Raw genomic sequence first — 20,937 nt, forward strand, 5'->3', positions numbered from 1 at the left:
TTCTTTCAGAAACAAAGCTTTCATCAAAACACTTTTATCTGAAAGGACTTCCTGGATTTGATGCAGTCGAGATGAGTCTGATTTAGACTCCTTACTTCTAAACCAATGCTGAATCATCTTTCATTAATTCTGGAATTTTCCTTTATTAATTCTGGACTTCTCTTTCAATAACTCTCTGGAATTATTTCCTTTATTAATTATTTCTTTCACTAATGCTGAAATTATTTTATTAATGCTGGAATTACCTCTTTCATTAATTATGGAATTATCTTTCATTAATTATGGAAGTATAACTTTTATCAATTCTGGAATTATCACCTTTATCAATGCTGAAAAATTATTACCTTTATCAATGCTGAAAAATTATCTTTCATTAATTCTGGAATTCTTCCATTAATGCTTTAATTATCACTTTCATTTATTTTGGAACTCAAATTATCTATTTCATTAATTCTAGAAATTTTCTTTCATTAATTCTGGAATTGTCTTTCGTGAATGCTAAAATTAGCACTTTCATTAATTTTTGGAATTTTATTAATGCTGGAATTACCTCATTAATTTTGGAATTCTCATCGATGCTGAAATTATTTCTTTCATTTATCGTTTTAAACTCCTATTTATGCCATAAGAAAATAACGAGGGATTCTATGTGTTTTCACAGAGTCACATGATCTTCCAACGAATGATGTTGCGGATGACGTTCTTAGCATTGCCATGGCGAAAACTGCTGACATCATACTCCCTCCAGCTCGATGGTGCAAACTACAGCCACTATATCCTTATACAGTCGCCTTAAGTGCAAATATAATACATCCATATTTCAGGTTACGAAAGCCCTGGCCATCTCCGATTGGCTAAAAACCCTAACTTTTTTGCTTGAAAAATTAGGTTTTTTAATCAATCGGAGACGACGCGGGTTTCTGGAATCTTAAATACAGATGCACCATGTTCACACTCTATAAGTTACAGTACCAACGCCGAGGTTGATGTCACAGCATGACTCAAATGATGTCATCAAAAGGAAAAGTTAAAGAGGGAAATTTCAGAGAGCCTCGATTGGTGCAGAAGCACCAAATTTCCTCCGAAAATCAACGTTATGGTGCAGTATGTAGCAGGAAATTGCTAATGGCGCAGCAACCCCATCCCTGTCCTCAATGCAAATTATCTGGATTCACTGAGTGAGTTGAAATATTTTGAAGTGATAAATCTGATGTTAAAAAAAAATTACTTCTCATTAACATTGGGACCCATAACTCAAGAGCCTCTGGCTGTTGGCTGATCTAAACAACCCATCTCAGAAGACATAACGACCCAAGTTTGAGTCACGACCAATAGGTCAAGAATCCCTGGTCTAGATTGTTTTCGGTTAGAATGGTATGGAGATTCTACTGTATATACAATTTTTAAATGGAGGTACTTAGAAATTCTCTTTGAGAAAATGGTCAAAAAATTTGATTCTCTCACCTCCAGGTGGCAGCGGTCAACATCAGCAGGGAGACGGTAATTTTCTGTCACCAGCAGATGATACGGATACAGCTGAAGGAACAGAAATAATTTTTTACAGAAATATACATTTTTTAAATTTGAAAAAGATAAAATATTTAATAACTTCCATATTTCAATAAAACAAAAATCTGATGAAAAATTGGCCTGTATTTCACCTTAGGTGGCTCACTGGATAGATGCAAGTTTACATTAGGCATAGAACGGCGAAGGTGAGGGCTGTATGAAGCATGCCTGAAACCATGGGCTTCTGAATGTGGTGTCGAACGGAAAGCTGTCCCGGTCGATAAAGTCTGAAAAATTACACAAGAACAAGAATCAGAAACATATCGAATAAATCTTGAAGAAGCAAAGGAAAGTTTCTCGATTCTAATGCATGTGTCAACAAATATATCTTCGGCTCACATAGAACCTACCTGGTTTTTTCCTTGTTCTAGCACCGGCGAAACTAAGAAAATATGAAAAATCGAATCAGTATCTTTTGAAAACAAACTAGGCATTAAAAAATATAATTCTTAATAAAATAGCACGATTTAATACAAATATGTTAGAGATTCTCTGTGATACTCTGAACAAACTTACAAAGGAGGGAATTCTCGGGATAAAGCAATGCATATATCCATACATATGCATCCTCTATAATACAAAACTCAAAATGTGTTATGCTTTGTGGCCATTTCTAGACAATTGAAATCGGGGATGATTTCCTGGGACAAAAATCTGTTCATTTAACTTTTGTGTGTGTGTGTGTGAGAATATGCACGTTATTTTAAAATACCTAAATAAAACTGAACAAAACTAAGCCTTACCATCGCTTATTTCACCATTATATTCTGATTGTTGCGCTTGTTTCATTTCGGCAAAAGTCAAATCACTCGTCTGAAACAAAAATTTACAACTTAAGTCTTCATTTTTGGAGGATGTATTAATATAGGATAACATTATTACTTGGTATCAGGGTTCGTTGATAGATATCAATCGATATACAGTTAAACCTCTCTAGATCGAAACTGACTGAACCAAAAAAATGTCGAAATATGTGTTTTTTTAGTAAAAATGACAAAAACGTTGACTGATAACAACTAAAACATTCTGTAATATGAAATTATTGCTTAAGTTACGCTATCAATGCTCAATCACACTATATGCAAACGCACCAAAATATGTTTGCATTTTTTTGTTAAATTTTAATTACACAAAAATAATGTAATAAAATAATACATAAAATAATCCATAAGCTTAGATCGATGCATATTTTTGCTCTTTGAGCAAAATTTCATCTACACTAGCAAGAGCTGCAAATATTTTGGGCCCTATGTTCTCCACAAAGTGCTGCAAGTTGGGAGTGAACTTGTCCACTTCAACAAAATGGGAAAATGGAATTTCTAGCTTCAAATGTTTTTTAGAAGCGTCCCAATGTTCTGAAATTCCAACTTCAACATTGTTCTGAGATGCGTTGAAATTTGAGTGTACCACCAGATCTGATCCTTCATCACTGAGATGACTTGTTTCAAACCCAGCTTCCTTGAAATTTTTGAATTGTCTGTCAGCTGGCTTTTTGCCATGCTGTCAGTCATAGTATCTGCTTATGATTGACATGATCTGTCAACACGATACGCTGCAATACGAATCATCCTTTCTTATCAGTTTTCACCTTTTTCATCTTTTCTTTTCACCTCTGGAGAAAAGACAGATTTGTGCAAAAGAAAAGGAATTCCCACATTTTTTTTTACTATCATTGCATTGATTTAAACAGTAAATGCAAGGATTTTTTTTATTTTTCGAGACAGATTCTCAAGAAAGAGGTTTGTGACTGTATAGTATAAAAATATTCAGTATTTTTCAAAATTCATGATATACGTTATTTTCGATCGAAATTGTTTTGATATTTTTAGTTTCATATTTTCAAAAAGAATGGTCTTCAGTTAAAAAAAAACGGGATATTTTCAAAAATATCATATTTACAAAACCTGCTGCTCCAGTTAACACCAGAACAGCCGGATTTTAGACCTTAAACACGCTGCATATAGAAACGTCCTCTCCACTTGTCAATACAAGATTCATCGAAAGACTGGTTATTTGTGGAGATGAAGATTACAAGGAAGAAAATTCATCACTGTCCCCACGGGGACTCGAACCCTTGTCTCTCGCTTGCCGGACAAGTGCTCTACCATCTAAGCTATGGAAGCAGATATATATACGCTCCAAGGTCGAAATATTCTATCTGCTTCCATAGCTTAGATGGTAGAGCACTCGTCCGGCAAGCGAGAGACCAGGGTTCGAGTCCCCGTGGGGACAGTGATGAATTTTCTTCCTTGTAATCTTCATCTCCACAAATAACCAGTCTTTCGATGAATCTTGTACTTAAACCTGCTGTTAGGGATCAACTTGACTCCCGTAAGAAATTCAAGCCCCATTAAAAGTAACTGTTGCTTGATTGATAAACGATATTGAAATAACATACATACAGTAAGACCTCTCTATAGTGTTGACCACTTGCTAACATCACCCTGCCTATAATGCCAGTTTTTCGAAAGTTTGGCTAGCATAATTGGAAAAAAGTATTTTACTTGTTAAAGTACCACTCCACTTATGCAGTCATTTTTATTCGGTTTTAGAGATGACGTTATACTGAGATCTGACTGTATAAGATCTAACTTTTTTCACAGTGTGCTTTTGCATGAGTAAAAGTAATAATAAAGCAGAAAAGGAAGATGTCGCTCAACACATAAATTAATGTCTCAAAGTGAAATTATACTCATGAATATGAACGAATCCACAATGTGCTCTAAAGTTTGTTAGACATCAGCACAACTTTGAACATGCACGCTTGACATTGGTATCCTTCACAGCTATCAGAAGCTTTAATGAAACAAAAAAAGGCTTTTGTGGCCATCGAGTAAATTCGAATTAAATTTAAGAGTTTTCTCGTTTGTTTGGCCGACTTGAAATACAGTTTTTGTCTTCCGACGGTTCGTTCGCAAGAGTGGCGGACAAAATGCCAGAAGACAAAAACTGTATTTCACGTCGGCCAAAAAACCAGAAAACTCTTAAATATCAGAAGCTTTATTCTATTTTTTGCACAGCTAAGGCACATCTTTTGTTTTTGTTTTTTTTTTGGTGTGTAGGAGAATTGGAGGGCATTTGTTGTGCAAGGCACCAGCACAAGAAGAAATCCTTGGCGCCATACTGTGGAGCCTGAGGATTCCTTGGAAAGTATGCAAGCATTGACTGTAAAAATGCCAAGGAGGTTGAAATACATGAGCCGGCCACCTGCGAGTTCCGCATATTGTAGTGTATTTCCTCAGAATCTTGTCAACTACATCTATGTTGCATTTAGAGCTACCGTAATAAGTGATAGTGTTCAGTTTTTTTTTGTTCTTTTTTGCTGTCATCTGCAGACACATTCGTGTGCAAGGTGCTAAGAATTACTACATTACTTTTGCTCTTGCACCTATATATTTCAAGTTTGTTGTTTACATTTCTCAGTACAACAGGACAATATTGTGGTATTGAAGTGCCACATGCAATTGTAATTTTATTCACAGAAGTAAATAGATGTCAGTTGTGATGCCGCATCCAGACTTTAGATGTGGTTGCAGTAACACCACTATCCCCCAAAGTTGTGCATTGATTGGTTGCTCTTATCTTTGCCCAAATACAGATAGTCATTCAACGCATATGTGGATATCAACAGTTGCTAACCAGAACTTGATGCCAAATTTGTCCAGCATATTTGTCATGTATTAGATAAATTTATCATTATTTCCATGGCAACAATTGCTCATCCAGGGTTATTTTTGGTCCAGGACTATGCGCTAATAACAGGTTTCTCGTCAGCTTGTACCAAATGTCTGAAGTGAGAGCAAATCTTTAAGTAGCCAGGTGCTTAGCTCTGATGCTTCGGGGGCCAAGTCTAAGATACAGCATGATTTCATGGTACCGATTGTGTGACATTGTTTCTTTGAACACAGGTGACCCCCAATACTTGTTTCGCTAATCATCTACAGATATTTACTTTAAAATCGATCATTTTTCTTATGGGGGTCAAAATTACCCTTGTTGGCTGTTCTAAGTATTTCTATAATTATTTATTGTAATAATTAACAGAAATATAAAAATTTATCAGTGTTTCTTGAAGTGCTTTATTAAAAGTCAGAAAACATCAGTTTCAATGTTCCATTGTGTGTTGAGATAATGCAGGGGAAACTGAAAATAATAGTCATAATGACCCCCAACGACGCTTCTAGTGTTCAATGTGAAAAGGGATTTAAAATATCTTACTAATAAACATTAAATCTTGATGTCTAGTTTGAAATGTTTTAATTTTTAGTTTACACCAGCGGTTCTCAACCAGTGCTCCACGGTGCCCTTGGAGGCTCTGCGACCGCTCGAGGGAAATAAAAAAAACCAGTACATTTGGAAAAAATAATAGTTATAATTTTTAAATGATAAAAATTAATCAGTAACTTTGATGAATACATGGCCTACAGGGCTCTGCCATATAAATTATATACCAGAAAGGGTTCCACGAGTGAAAAAGGTTTGAGAACTGCTGGTTGAAAACATTTACAGTCGAATTCCGTTATAACAAACTCCAAGAGACTGGAGAAATCACTTCGCTATAGCAAAATTTTGTTATAAAAGGAATTCCAGGTTTTTGCATTGTTCCATGTATTTTCCATCTGGAGATTAGAAAAGTGTTTGTTAAAATGAGATTTTTTTCCCACGATATCCTGTTTAAACAAATACCGATTCGACTGTAATCTGTGATAGCTTAACTGTTGTAATGAAAATATTGTATGATGATTTTCAAAAAATTGCATTAAAAAACATTAAAAATGTCAGATGAATGTTATTTTAGATTAAGGAATATGTTTTAACTGTTAGTTTCTATCATGCCCAAAAATGTTCATAACCAACAACAGATTGGCTAACCGATATTTACGAGCCCTGCTTGGTGTAAATGTACGGACACAGACTGGGTTATTTTTGCGTTTATCACAGAGCAAGACACAAAATCACTCACCATAAATCCCATCCCACCTTCCCTTCCTGCCGCCGGCAAAGTAGCTGATTTGGTGCCAAATCCATAGCCTGGCTTGGGCACTTGTCGTAACGATGATACTACTGAAAAAAAGCACCATGATCAAGATATGCGCAACATAAAAAAATCCAAGCAAACAAAAATTAATTAACTTTCTAGTCTAAATTTAAAACTGTTAATTTTCAAACATCTTGCTAGTTTCTTTTCTCCTGAGGGCATCTAATCATATCAGTACTTTACAACACTTGGCCCCATGTCCCCAACTTAAGTATTGCAATTGTTGCTATAAACACTCACATGCATTATTTCTGGGGTTACTAATCATCTTGATTGAAAAAAAGGTCAACATTATCATAAACTTAGTTGCAAGACCGCAGCATCATTATGATGTCGCTCGGTATTATGATAATATATATATCCTTGGAGATTGACAGAACTAGCTCCAAGATTGAGATATTTCTTGCCTTTGTAGTCTAGTGGTCTAGGGCACTCACCTGGAAAGTGAGAGAACATGGGTTCGATTCCCCACAAGGGCAGATAAATTTTCTCTTTCCTAAATATATTTTCGCATCAGCCAGCTGTTAAAAAAACATTCGTATAACGATATTCCTTCTACAACAGGGATTCTTAACCTTTTGTGTCCCATGAACTCTTTGTTTCAATGTGATCAATGATACATCCCAATATGGCAATTACCCACACCCCTTCTTTCAAATCTGAATTTGTCTTTTTTTATGCACTTTTTGGGAATCACTTATTTACATAACATTGCTTTTCAAATAAGAGAAATAGATCGCCCAATAGGTACACAGGAAGACACCACGAAGACTGGAATAAGCCATTAGCTCATTTTGTAGTGTGATGGATTAAGAGCCTCAAAATCACTGGTTTGGCAGGAAGGATTTTTTTTTTCACTATCATTATTCAAAGATGTGTAGCCATAGATCATTTGATCACAAGACATAGACCAGAGTAACTGGGACTCTAAAGCGACAAGTGCAAAGTCACATTATCTTTAAAAAAAATGGCATAGTTTTCTGAACTAAATATTGATCAAATTTACCGTTGTAGAACGGAGCTGTCCCACTACTAGAATGACCAAGCGACGATCTGTATCCAGAACCTTTGTCCACTTCATCTTCCCACGGTTTCGGTCTATCAATGTCACGTGAAGGCGCTGCAACACAATATGTGAATTGATTTTACTATTTCTACATTTGCATGCAGCTTTCAGAGTAAGGCAGAGTGCTGGACCAATACAATAACCGACACAATACGCAACTCAACAAAGATTGGTTAAAAAAACCTGAAATACAAGTTTTTAACCAATCTGTGTCGGTTCCGTATCTGTCGAGTGTGTGCCCGGCCAAAAATACAGAGAAAAAATATATTGTGTATCATAGATATCAGCAGCTAAAATTATACTAAATTGTTAACACAATGCAAGAAAAAGGTGGGAAACACACTTACAAGCATGAATAGCGCTGCCATAGCGGAGACGAATAGGAGGCTCGTGACTTGCAGATGGCGTTCTAGAAGCGTTTCTCGGGTCTAGGTTGGCTTTCTTCCATGCTCTGAGTTTTTCCCGCTCTTTCACTGTTTTCAGAAACACCTGAATAAATCAATATTATAATATAAATTATTAAAAGAAACATTGTGGACATGAATGTGTATGCTGGCAATTGGTCTTAATTTAAACTTCAAGAACGGATGCCCCACATCTTTGAATAGGACTCCTCAACTAGAAATTTCAGTGAGCCAGGACGTTTAACAGACCCCTTATACTGAACTGATAGTAGAATTTTATTGTATTTAAAAAATTAGGACACAGTCCCGTAAGCCTCCCCCTTGTAGAGGGACACCATCAATGACACTGACTAGAAAATGAGCAGACCTGGCCAATCCCAGTTGCAATTTTAGACAGTTCCTCTTCCTCTTTCTTCAGCTGAGGATCTTCTTCGATCAGTTCTTCTTCCGCTTCATCAAACTCGTCGCCTTTGAAGCTGCCACTCCACCTGCGTCTCCGTTCTTTCCCCAAAGAAATAGCAATATATATATATATATATATATTTCGGATAAAGAAACATGTATCAGTAACTAAAATTATGCAAAGAAAAGCATTTAAATAATATAGGTATAACTCACCAGGGTCTGTGTATGGGAAAGGCGGAGCTGGGAAATCATCTCTTTCAATGCGTGCAACTTCGTTTGGAGCAGGTTTAGTTGCATCGGGATAATGGGCCAAGCTAATTGGTTCTTCATTATTCATATGTGGTGATCGAGGCCTGGGCGTGCTTGCTTGAATTGTATATACTGCACGAAAGAAAAATGATGTCAAACTTTTTATCTAAACTCAAAAGGTTGGTTATAATCTCATTCCCGTGAGAATAATCTTCCACTGAATTTAGTGGTAATAAGACAGACAAAACATTGGGGAGTGGGTGCAAAGTCAGTGATCCACAGTGATGTGCCGAGACAGAAAGGGACAGGCAACTTTTTGAAAAACATTGACCATGCTGTGCCCCATATTGTACCGGAAAAAACTATTTCCCATCATTAGATTTGGCTCCCAGGCTTTAAGGGGATCCTTCCAAGTATTTGCCTGAGAAATCAGTACCATACACAGGAATCGAGTAAGCGGTAAAAGCCACAAAGTACTTCACTGGTCAAGATTGACTGCGACCTCTTCTAGTAATCACTGCTGGGTGACAATTGATTATTTCTTTGGTCATTTATGAAAACTAATTTCTAACATGCGTGACTAAAACATTGGATATAAACGCTCATTATATAAACACAAATTACTCCCATATATCACTAGCTGATACAGTGAAGCCTGTCTAAGACGGACACTGTACGAGATGGAAACTTGTCTTAAATGGAACAAATATAGTCTTGTGAATAAGTAATGCTTTTTCAATAATAGAAAATCTCTTCAAGATGGAAACAATGTGTATTTAGTCTATTTGTAGATATAAAACCTGCTAAAATTGAAATAATTTTTGTCCAAGTGCAAGTTTTTGTCCTTTGGATGGGAGGAAAGTCGTTCTGATCGCCCTTTTGTTAGGCAAACTTTCACATCTTGAAAAAAGATTAATGTTTACTATCTATCTTAACTTGTTCTGGGAGTTGGGTTTGAGAAAAAGCAGATTTACTATTCAAAATTTAGTAAAAGTTTGTTTAACATTTCATTTATGATGGAAATGGTGACTTTTGTTAAAAAGAGTCTGATTTCTTGGAAAAAATTCTATCATTTCGGGAGAGTCATATGTGAGGGGAGACTAAATTATTGATCACAATTTAGTGATACTGCGTTTTGGCTAGTGTAGAGATGGTCACCAACCATAACAAACGCATATTGAATTTGAACACAAAAGTAGAGTTCATAGAGGCGTAAAAGAACAAAATTTCTGTGTTATAGACATGTAGACTCTTTCTTTCACAAATGTCATTGGTTGGTGATCTCCTTGTCACTGTTTTTTTTAAAAAAAAAAAAGAAAAAAAAGGTATGTAATTTCTCAATTTTTATTTCAAATACAGTAAAACCTTGCTACAACGATATCCTTTGCTACAATAAATTCCTCTATAACGATATTTTTAGGAAAATTTTGAAACCGCTATAACAATATTTTTTAAATATTTTGTTCAAAATTGTTCTGAATTTAATTTTAACTTCGTCACTTGTTTTCCTTCTTCCGAAGGCATCTGATCACATCAATATTTTGTATTTAAAAAAAAAAAAAAAAAAAATCACTGAAAGCTAAAAAAGGTATTGGAGTTATTTTCTGTGTATGACACAAAAATGCAATACAGTAAACTTTTTTACAGGGGCAATGCACCTTAATGAATTTTTATAACAAATTAATTGCAATTTTTTGTGGCGAATACATACATAAGAGCATTTTCTGATGGATTAACAATGCTGATGTAGAAAAGATGAAAACAGCAGCATAAATTTGATCTCACGTAAGGATAATTTTGCCTCTCGATATAAAGATAATCCCTCTATAACGATATGATCCTTAGAATATCATTATATCAAAGGTTTCACTGTATTAAAATTTTCATTTTTACTAAAAGTAAGTGTCCATTCTATTGCTATTCAGGAGAACCTTTTATATTGAAGTTCAACTATTAGTGCAATAAATATGAAATTTCAAATGTATAGCTATTTGAAACAGCAAGCATGAAAGAATTCAAAATAGTAAGATGTATGTCTCTGTTTAACACTAGTTGGCTTACAGAAGTTGGCTGATGTTCTGAAAACTAGAGCTCATAAATGAAAGAAATAAATCACTGCATATATTTTGATGTGCACCTACATAAAATGAAAACGTGTCTGAAACGGAAAATAATTTCACTTTATTGATCTCCCATTTTATACAAGTTTCACTGTATAACCCAGGATTTTTCGACAGATGTAGAAGCATCATGAGGGTCCAGGGTTCGAATCCCACAGTTGCCACAGCAGTGGTTGGCTGAAGTTGGTTTTTTGTGGTTCTAAACTTTGAGATGCAAATGTGAGTCAATCTCCCCTTTAAAAAGTCTCTCCACAGAGAGCAACAGCTCTACATTGGTACAATCATTCAATAATTGCACTTCACCCATAGTTCAAAAATTTGATGACAGATGGCAGCAATATAACAAAAATCATTACACAGAAGCAAACCACGTTAGGTTCACAACACAGACACACATTTGAACTTGTACTAATTCAATAGACATTCCGTAAAAGAATGGACAAGGTGAATGTGTGGTTCAACAGTAGTAGCAGATGCAGAAGTTATTCCAAAAATATTCTTTAATGTTATCCCATTACCATTCTTAATCAAAAACAAATTGATAGGGTGTAAAGAACTTACCTAATGCTTCCATTCCTTGCAATTTCATGAAAAGAAAAAAAAAACACAGAAAATTACTTTTCAAGCCATATATCAGACGTAATAAAGTTATATTATGAAATCAGTATTATCTGTATCTTGAATCTTACAGATACAGGAAAATTAAAATCAGCCATAAAAATCTCGTACATATTAATGTACACTCCTTTTATCAGCAGATAAAAATTTTGGTCCCGTGGTGTCCATTATAAAGAGATTTCACTATGCAAACAGTCCCACTCATACCAGTTGTTGCAGTGGAAAGGTTGTTATAAGTCCCAAATGCTTTATATAACAAAACTGTATTATGTTTTACTTCTGATATAGAAGCCTGTTTTTGATGGTAAAATAAGAGTAGCAAATGATGAGAGACTGTATTTTGAATGTTATAACATAATATGGCAACACTAACAAATTACAAAAGAGAGTCTCTAATCTGGCCCGTCAAGTAATCTGACATTTTTTTGGGTGTTTTTTTTTAAATCGTAGCAGAGTAAAACATGTCACTGCATGTCTTTGCTGTATTTAAATAACATAAAATTCTGTGCAAAGTCTTGATAATTTGAGAAAGTTCGAAACTCTGGATAATACGAGGTGCTGAAATTTCCACAATTCCTTATGAAAGTGCTTTATGTTAGTTCTTTTGTTTGATTATGCCAATGAATGCAAGTGATTTCAGTTTTAAGAGGTCTTAATCCTTAGGTTGAGGTGTTTGGTGGAGCCCCAGTGCCGAAAATCTTCCACAGGTCTTTCTACAGTGAATTTCTTAGTGCAAAAAATATTTTCATATCGGGGGCTCCAGGGATAGTAGAGCCCGAGTCAGTCCCCCTTAAAGGAAACCATCAGTCCTGACAAATCCAACTTTATTGAATTAAACCAGTGATTCTTAAAAAAGCCGCTGCGATGGTTGAGTGGTCATAATGACGGACTCGCGTCACGAGGATCCAGGTTCGAACCCCACTGTCACCGCAGTGGTGGTCTGCTGAAGTTGGTTTCCTGTGGTTCCCAACTTCAAGTCGCAAATGCGAGCTGATCTCCCCATTAGAGTCTCGCCACAGAGAGCAACAGTCCTACAACGATTAATTATTCAATCATTACACTTCACTCATCCTTAGAAAAAACTGGTGGAAGATGGCAGCACTACACATAACAAGCATTACACAGAAACAAACTTCACATCGGGTTTCACTACACGTACACGCACATACCAATTCGTTAGAGGTTCCGCAAAGGAATATGGACGAGGTGCATGTCTGGGTTTAGTAGTAATTCTTAAAATGGCACATCACCAATCTGTCTGAGAAGTTGGCATAGTGCAGGGGTCTTGTACCAAACCGAATTGTACCAAATTACTTCCATTTTCCATAAACAAGATATATAGTTGAAATTGAGCTGTATGGCAGGGCCATCATTTAAACTTTTTCCGGGTGGGTGGGACAAAGAACATGTATTCAGTGTGTAATTAATATATATTATATATACATATATATACATACATACATACATATATATACATACATATATATACATATACACACACACACATATATATATATATATATATATATACACACACACATACATATATATATACACATATACATATATATATATATATACATATATGCATACACACACACAAACCATTTTTAGTGTATTTTCAAAAGCCGGGGGGGAGGGGACGCCCCCTTCCTAAATGACGAGCTTGCTGTATGGTCTGACATATATTGAAAAAAATAAATGTTAGTTTCGCACAAGTCAGATGTGACTTCTGGTATCTTTGTCAACTGTTAATGCTCTCCTGCAATGACCTCTTTTTGCCTAAAAAAGTGATCAGTGACTTGAAAAGTTTGGGAACCACTGTCCTGTATCTAACTATTCACGGCAGCTCAGTCCTCCAATTCATGAATTTTTAGAACGAGCCTGCTATTTAATTTATTTTTTGCTTTGCAGCAACCACATTCGAAGAAATAAACAAGGAAATGCTGTTTCAGAATGTTCACCTGAAAACGTTTAAATAACAGATTGGCACTGAAAAGAAACTCTTACCTGCTTTCACTTGAGGTTTGTACACCACTTGTCTTTTATGAAAACCTTCTGAAAACAAAAAAGAAACATATGTCAGAAATAATCTAAAAGATAATAAATTTATCACTTTAAATCAATAAGCATTTTGGATTAACCAATAAATTACTAAAAAAAATTTGACATTTTTTGGTGGGCGCAAATGCTGAATTGAAACATCTAAAAAAAATCATGAAAAATCCAGATGAAGTATTTATCTATTCACCTAATGAACGAGAAGATTGACTGTGGAGGTTCATTCCTCCCACACCGCCCAATTTCGGGAGGCATGTGTGAAGTTGTTCAAATTTCACCTGAAGAGAGTTGTTGGTAATGCAAACCTTACCCTCGAAGAATTTCTTACTATCTTTTCAAAAATTGAAGGGGTTCTCAACTCCAGGCCACTAACACCTTTGCCATCAGAATTTGACAACTTTGAGACTAACTCCAGGTCATTTTCTGATTGGCTGACCTATAACTTCTATTCCGAGCCCCAACTTATTGATATCAATGAGAATAGACTCAGCAGATGGTAACAAAATTTTTCCAACAAGTTTGGAAACAAGATTACCTCAATAATCTACAAGAAAGAAACAGGTGGAGGTTCGTAAAAGATAACATAAACATTGGTTCACTTGTACTGTTAAAAGATGAGAATTTACCAAGCACTCAATGGAGTACTGCCAGAATCACCAAAGTGTTCCACGGCAATGATGGAAAGATAAGAGTTATAAATATACGTTTGCCCAGTGGCAAAATTTTGAAAAGCGAGAGAAACATTTGTGTTCTACCTATTCAGTAAAAGAATTAGTTTTGTATTTGTGTATAATTTTTTTTTATTTAATAAACGTGATCAGCACGCATTCCCAAGAGATTGTTACGATCTGTCCAGGGAATTTGTTAGTGTTAGTAGACATCCATGCCTGACCCGGGATTCGAACCCAGACCTGCAACTCTTTATTGCAACATTCATTGTTGTAATTGTAGTGTAATTGAAATCATATGTAATTTCAAATCAGAGGGATTTTTTTAAGACCACCAAGCTGCATCATGCGTCAAACCCTCCCACTGCACGGGAGACAAGAGTTGCTGCCTTAGCATGAGAGAAAGAGCACAGGCTTTCCGTCGCTGTCTTGAGTTGTACGTTCCAATAATATAAGATTGAAGTTTTGTTAAGTTTTCAACAAGTGAGAACTTTATTCAGATACAGTCCACTTAACATAGCAGAGTCAGAAACATGGCACACAAGAACTTTTAAAAAGGGTACAGCATATATAAGCAGTTAAAAAATTTTTGGGAGGTCAAGAATCATCTTGAATTTGAAGAATATCAAATAGTTATGGTTTTCCTTCAGTATGCTATACTCTATTCAAATTGTATATTTTACACACAAAAAATACACATATTGTCTAAAATAATTCAGTGGAGAACATAAAATTATTTTACAATCATATTAGGTATTTATTCTCTATAATATAATGGCTTTAAACATTACATGCAGTGAATATGTGTATTTTCAATAGGAATTTTTATACTGAAAAGCAATATTTAAGGTTTCTGACGTGACCGTTTAAACCATCAAAAACTTCCATGCGTCAAAAACCTGCTAACCCTGGTTTCTTTTCAAGTCAAGAGGATATTCAACAGGCACATAATAGTAATTATGCTTTTATCATTTCAATGACATGCAGGGCTCACTCAAGAATATTGCTTGTTTTAACACCATGGCAAAAACTGAATAATTAATAACAAGCCAATCAGCAACAAATGGTTTTACCTGGAGGTCGATGAAACTGCGGAGACTTTGGTGGGTGAGGTTGGATTGGGCGGCGTAGATATCCCTGAGTTGGTTCAGCAGTCAAGTACTGGTATGTGTACACTCTGCTAAGATCCATGATCAAAGGATCTTTGTCGAGATAGAGTCCGGGACTGCCTCGGCCGTACTGTAAGTAACAGAACAGTGATATAAAGCAATACAAGGGAGCACAAGTCACACATCCAGCTTACATGGAAAAAAATTGAAACGTTTAAAAAAACCACATAGATGGTTCTGTTAAACTTTAGAGGAGACATCCCTCCTTTTTTTTTTACCTGGATAGCAGCTATGTAAAGTGGCACTGCAACGCTATCATCTTTTGGTTTCTGCAAGTACTGACTTGCAGTGACACAGAAACTATATGGAACATTATTCAAACGAAAAACTGATTTTGCAAAAATGTAGCATAGACCATTATTCAGGATTGGCAAGAACCCAGGTTTTTTGGGTTAATCATACTGCAGCACGAGGAAGAAAGTAATGTAATAGCCTACATAAATATAATAGACTTAGTAATACATGGCAATTGTTTGTGTAATTATATCATTGGCGGCTCATTACAGAAAGCTTGAGAAAGGGGCACCAAAATTGTTTTGCACCTTATTATAATGGGTTTGTAACATGGGTTTTTTCAAGGGTTTTTCCTTTAACCCTTATGATCTAAAAAAATAGCATTTAATACATAAATTTATAAATTCTTCTTTAGACAGAGTATGATAAAATGCTATAACACCATTAGAAATTAGAAAGTACACTGTCTCTGAATAAGTGCAGTTTCAAAAGGTATGGTTTTTCAAGGTTTATGTAAAATCTGATCATGCCTGCTGTTATTCAGCCAAATGTTCCTAGTTATGAAATAAAACCCATTAAAAAATATGTCTCAATAGCGGGAGCCCCATCAATATATTTGTATACATAGCATTGTCTCTTATGCAAGACCAGAGGCATCTCAAGCTCACCTGCAGAACGGGTGCAAAGCCTCACGTGCTGCCCCTACAGACAACCCTGAAATTTTAAACTGTTCATAGATGCACACCATTCTATATGTAACGAAACACTTGACCGCTTTTCAAGGAACTGTCCTATTTTTGCAAATTCTATTGATGAGCTATCATATGTATTTCTCTTCCCTTAGGGTTTGAATTTTTTTTAAAAAGTCGTTCAAAATTAGTCACAAATCTCCCATGTAGGGTTGAACATTGTTAACACCAAAATATCTACTCCAAGATTCCCAGGGTCGAAACTAGGAAAGTGCTGGGGGTTCTGGTGCTCAAGGCCCTGGACAAATGCAAACCAGAATTTTCTTTTCCATGACCGCTCCTGAAAAATTACTGGGCGGAGAAACCACAATGCACACTTGCCCCCATTGATAGTCCACATTCGTATTTCTTGTATTAAGGCCAATACCTTCTACATAGCTTATGCGTAATATTTCGGAGGTATTGGCCAGGCCCTGTTTGTTCCTTCAAGTTTTCGCGACATCTTTGTTGTCAAGGTATGGCTCAAAAAAAGTGACAGTGTGTGGGGTCTCGCACGGGCGTAGCCAGAAATTTCGTTCAGGGGGGGACCAAAGTGACAGAACAATGGATTTGGCCATCTTTTTCCCTTTTTTCGGTCATTTTCTCACATTTCGGGGGGGGGGGGGACCAGACCCCCAAGTCCCCCCCCCCTGGCTACGCCCTTGGGGTCTCATGAATTTTATGAATACAAAATTTTAAAACTTTATGTGTCTATAAACAAAGGCGTAGGATGCCACCCTTCACAACCTGTTGCTGAGTGCATCGCACCCCTTGCATCCCCGCTTAAACCCCCCTGCACACAAGACATTCCCCACACAACATAAGGATTGGCTAGCAAATTATATTATACAAAAATAAATATACCTACTACATTGGACTAATCTATTGTTCTTGAACACCCTTTTCATCATCAGATGGATTAGCCATATTAGCGGGAGCCTATGCATCTATCACCACTGACCGGCCTTACAGCTTCGTCATCACAGATCGTTCTTTGCTGCTGACCAGAACCCTACTACCTCGTTGCAGAGTGGACCTTATAGACTAGTCTTTGCCAAACACTCATTGTTGCCAATCGGACCCTACTACTTCGTTTCTGCAGAGTGGACCCTATGGACTCATCTTCAAACACTCGTCCCCATCACCGACTGGACCCTATGAACTCACCATCTCACCGATCTCTCATCTCCACAAACCGGAGCCTACAGATTTGTTACTACTTGTCAAGAGGACTGATTGATTGTGAACTTGCCTCTACCTCTTCGAATTCCCTGACTTGTGGAAAAGAAAAACTTTACTATTCAAAATTCTTTGCTTGTTAGGAAACCTAATAAATTGGTTGGTCATCGTTGATGTGTCTTTGCCTGGTCACTTGCAGCGACGTATACAAAATGTTAATGCAATTAAAATGTTACAAGTTAAAGTATTAGAGCAGTATTAGTCACACACCTGATCCGAGACTATGCCCACTAGGGCAAGGCGGCAAGAGCAACTTCAAAGGGATGACACCGCACTTACTATATAGACCCGATACACAATCCCTTGCAACATAAATGGCGTATACGAGTTTTACACATTGTTTGGATACTTTTTCCAACTGGAAGTATGCCTCTAGGATCAATGGTTTGCCACATTTTACTGGCAAACCATTGATCCTAGAGGCAAAGGGAATTATAGAATCACCCTGTATAATGTTTGGAAACAGCAGTACTCTCGTCTTGTCACGCATTATGGTGCCAGTGTTCCAGCTGTTGTATTGTTAAGCACTTCAACTTCACACAAAGCAAAAACACTGAAGATGTCAAAAAGTGTAGCCGATTTTTTCCTTCTTTTGTAAAACAAATAAAATGGGAATTGATGAGCGAAAAAAAAAATTTTGCTTACGAATTATCAAGGAGTAAATTAGAATGATTCATTATGGAATCTAATTAATTGATTTTATAACCATCGATATCCAGCAATATAAGATAAAATATAAAAAAAATTACAAGCAGGCATGACAATCTAAAAAAAATCATAACGTATTAAAGGGGAAAAAAAACGGAACAAACCTGTCTGGTCAACGAACTATAAGGACTCGTGGATCGAGAACTTGACAAACTCGGGGAATAAGGAGGGTACTGGTAACAAAAAATAAACAAAATCATAAAATGAATAAAAGAAAAAAAAGTGTTTGAAGCAGATTAAATACAAAGCATTCTGGGTAATGAAAATGAACAAAATTGTACTTGGCAAATAATCCTCGGAAATATTTAATACAAATTTCATCGCAATCGCATTAGTGACTGTTAATTTCAAAGGACATGCCTGTTTTAGTAATAAATGAACAATTTCATGAGTGCATCATACAACTTACATGCCCATCTAAGATGCCATTTGCTTTTTGATCTTCCAAGAAATCGTCATCAATCTTACCATCTGGTGAGGGTCCGCATCTTGGGTGCCATATAGCTTCACCTTCAAAAAACCAAAGAATATATATCTCTCAAAATTAAACAAAAAGGTAATTAATTATCTACATGCCACTCACCAGCAAATAAAACAGAACAAACCTTAAAGGCTTCTAAAAAATTAGGAATCTAAATTAAGAAAATAAACTATTGTTTACAGTACATATATAATGAAACCTTGCTATAAGGGTACTCGATATAACAAACCTCTGTACAACAATATTTTTTCGTCTTGTTTGGAAATGACTATACCAGGGGTCTGCAATGCATGGCCACATTTGGCCCTTGGAGCTTTGTCGCAGCCCACTCATCATTTTCAGAAAAATTGTTGAAAACTTTACAATCAATTAAATTTAGAATGAAAGAGTTATGGATCCAATGAGGGAAAATTTCAGAATTAGTCGACGGAAGAAACAATTCCAGAATTAACGGGAATTCAGAATTTTTTCGAAGATATAATTTTTAAGTTACTGAAAGAAAGAGTTTAGAATTTTTATAGCAAATAATTTCAGAATCAGTGGAAAAACAGGTCAATAGGAAAAATAATTTTGTAATTTGTGACAGGAATGATTTCGAAATTAAGAAAAGAATAATCGCATAATTATTGAAAATTACTTTTAGCTGTATTAAGAAGGCAATTTCAGAATTACCAAAACAAATAATTAAACAATCATTTAAGTAATTTCAGTTTAAAATTAATCAGAAACTTCTTCAGAATTAATCAAAAAATGATTTCAGAACTAAATCAAAACTGATAACAAAATAATTTCGGAATAAATAAAAGCCTTCAGCAGTTATTGCCAGTGTTTAACTCAAGGACACCACTGGGCACCACTATTAAGATGCCACTGTAAATTACACAAGCAAACCCTAGTAAATGTGTGTGTGTGTGCCAATTCTTCTTATAATTGTAAATATCTCAGAATGAGTTGATAGCCCTGCGGGTTCCGTGGGCAAATCTCAATTTTGTCTACTATGTTTGAAAGATACCCCTGGTCTATTCTCTAATGTTGAGCTGCTTATTGCCTTTCTAAATAATACCCTCTACAATGATATATTTTTTCCTGATCCACAGAGTATCACTATATCGAGGTTTCACTGTATTAGTTTACAACAGAGCCTTTAAAACTTTCACCACCTCCTTTTTCAGATTTTTTTTCCTCATCACAACTCTCCTTGTTAAGCAAACCCATAGGATCCCTAAGTTAAATTTGTAGCCTTTACCACCCTTCTCAAGGAGCGATATCACCCACTTTGAAAAACACTGGTAAAAAAAAGCCAATTCATTCCAGAACAAGTGTTTCAGAAAATCAGAAATATGAATGGAACACCTTTTTTTTTGAAAAGGCTGTTCAATCGCTTACAACTCCTTATACTCAACCGTAATGCATTAGTATCCTTACCTTGTAGGTACATCTCTTCGCCATCGCCAAAAGGATCACCGCATTTAGCACATCGGGCACAGGTTGGATGGAAATGGTGCTTTTCTCCAGCCTGACCATAGAGCAGATACAAAATTTAGCACAGGTTCACAAGTAATCGTTTATAAATACACAGCTGAGATGCTAAAAATAATGCACACACACATCAACCTGAAATGCCATGCATTGTAATTGTTAATTACAAAAGAGGGTTTTTTTGACAGGGGTTGGCAAATCTCAGGTGTCAGGTCGCCATGGTAACTATAACATTGGTATTGGCGCCTAAAATTTAATGTGATTGCAAAATTAGTCTACAAATGAAACCACTGCAGTGGTCGAGTGGTAATAGTGAAGCACTCTTATCTCAAGGACACAGGTTCAAACCCCATCACCAAGTTGTTAAAAGTTTGTTTTCTGTGGTTCCCAACTTTGAGCCACAAATGCAAGCCAACCTCTTTGTTAAAAGTCTTACCACAAAGAGCAACAACCCTACAACGATACAATCATTACACTTCACTCGTAGCTTGAAAAATTTATGGCAGATTGAAGCGTCATAACAAGCATTACACAGAAACAAACTTTGTGATGAGGTTCACAACACATACATTTCCCAGCATGGCCAAAGTCTTCGACCATCTGCTAAAATCTCTTTATTGAGACACAGCACGGGTAATGATCTGGTTACAAAAAAGGGGGAATCGAATGAAAAATGAACTACGAATGACAAAATTTTCTGA

At 36.0% G+C, this 20,937-nt stretch overlaps 1 protein-coding gene and 1 non-coding gene across 4 annotated transcripts in view; one reads left to right on the forward strand and one right to left on the reverse strand.

Moving 5' to 3' along the window:
• The window catches only part of LOC149067961 (actin-binding LIM protein 1-like), a 32,133-nt gene that overhangs the window by 4,120 nt on the left and 7,076 nt on the right, over positions 1 to 20,937 (reverse strand). The window contains exons 7-21 of one of the 3 annotated variants that reach the window (XM_089252290.1): positions 20,183 to 20,273; positions 18,686 to 18,786; positions 18,381 to 18,449; positions 15,272 to 15,437; positions 13,480 to 13,527; positions 11,413 to 11,427; positions 8,696 to 8,863; positions 8,445 to 8,578; positions 8,021 to 8,162; positions 7,614 to 7,727; positions 6,533 to 6,633; positions 2,313 to 2,382; positions 1,920 to 1,951; positions 1,662 to 1,796; positions 1,465 to 1,536 (exon numbers count right to left, since the gene is read on the reverse strand). In XM_089252290.1, coding sequence (XP_089108416.1) covers positions 1,465 to 1,536; positions 1,662 to 1,796; positions 1,920 to 1,951; positions 2,313 to 2,382; positions 6,533 to 6,633; positions 7,614 to 7,727; positions 8,021 to 8,162; positions 8,445 to 8,578; positions 8,696 to 8,863; positions 11,413 to 11,427; positions 13,480 to 13,527; positions 15,272 to 15,437; positions 18,381 to 18,449; positions 18,686 to 18,786; positions 20,183 to 20,273 — 1,458 coding nt within the window. The remainder of the gene's footprint in view (positions 1 to 1,464; positions 1,537 to 1,661; positions 1,797 to 1,919; positions 1,952 to 2,312; positions 2,383 to 6,532; positions 6,634 to 7,613; positions 7,728 to 8,020; positions 8,163 to 8,444; positions 8,579 to 8,695; positions 8,864 to 11,412; positions 11,428 to 13,479; positions 13,528 to 15,271; positions 15,438 to 18,380; positions 18,450 to 18,685; positions 18,787 to 20,182; positions 20,274 to 20,937) is intronic. The other 2 variants (XM_089252291.1, XM_089252292.1) reach the window with 2 other exon arrangements.
• Positions 7,013 to 7,086, forward strand: TRNAS-GGA (transfer RNA serine (anticodon GGA)). Its single transcript has one exon. It is a non-coding gene; the product is annotated as a tRNA-Ser (tRNA).

Source organism: Pholcus phalangioides, unplaced genomic scaffold (assembly GCF_987345545.1).
Source record: "Pholcus phalangioides strain wild (caught in Gottingen) unplaced genomic scaffold, Ppha-v1.0 ptg000028l_1, whole genome shotgun sequence".
In the NCBI taxonomy this organism is placed as follows: domain Eukaryota; kingdom Metazoa; phylum Arthropoda; class Arachnida; order Araneae; family Pholcidae; genus Pholcus; species Pholcus phalangioides.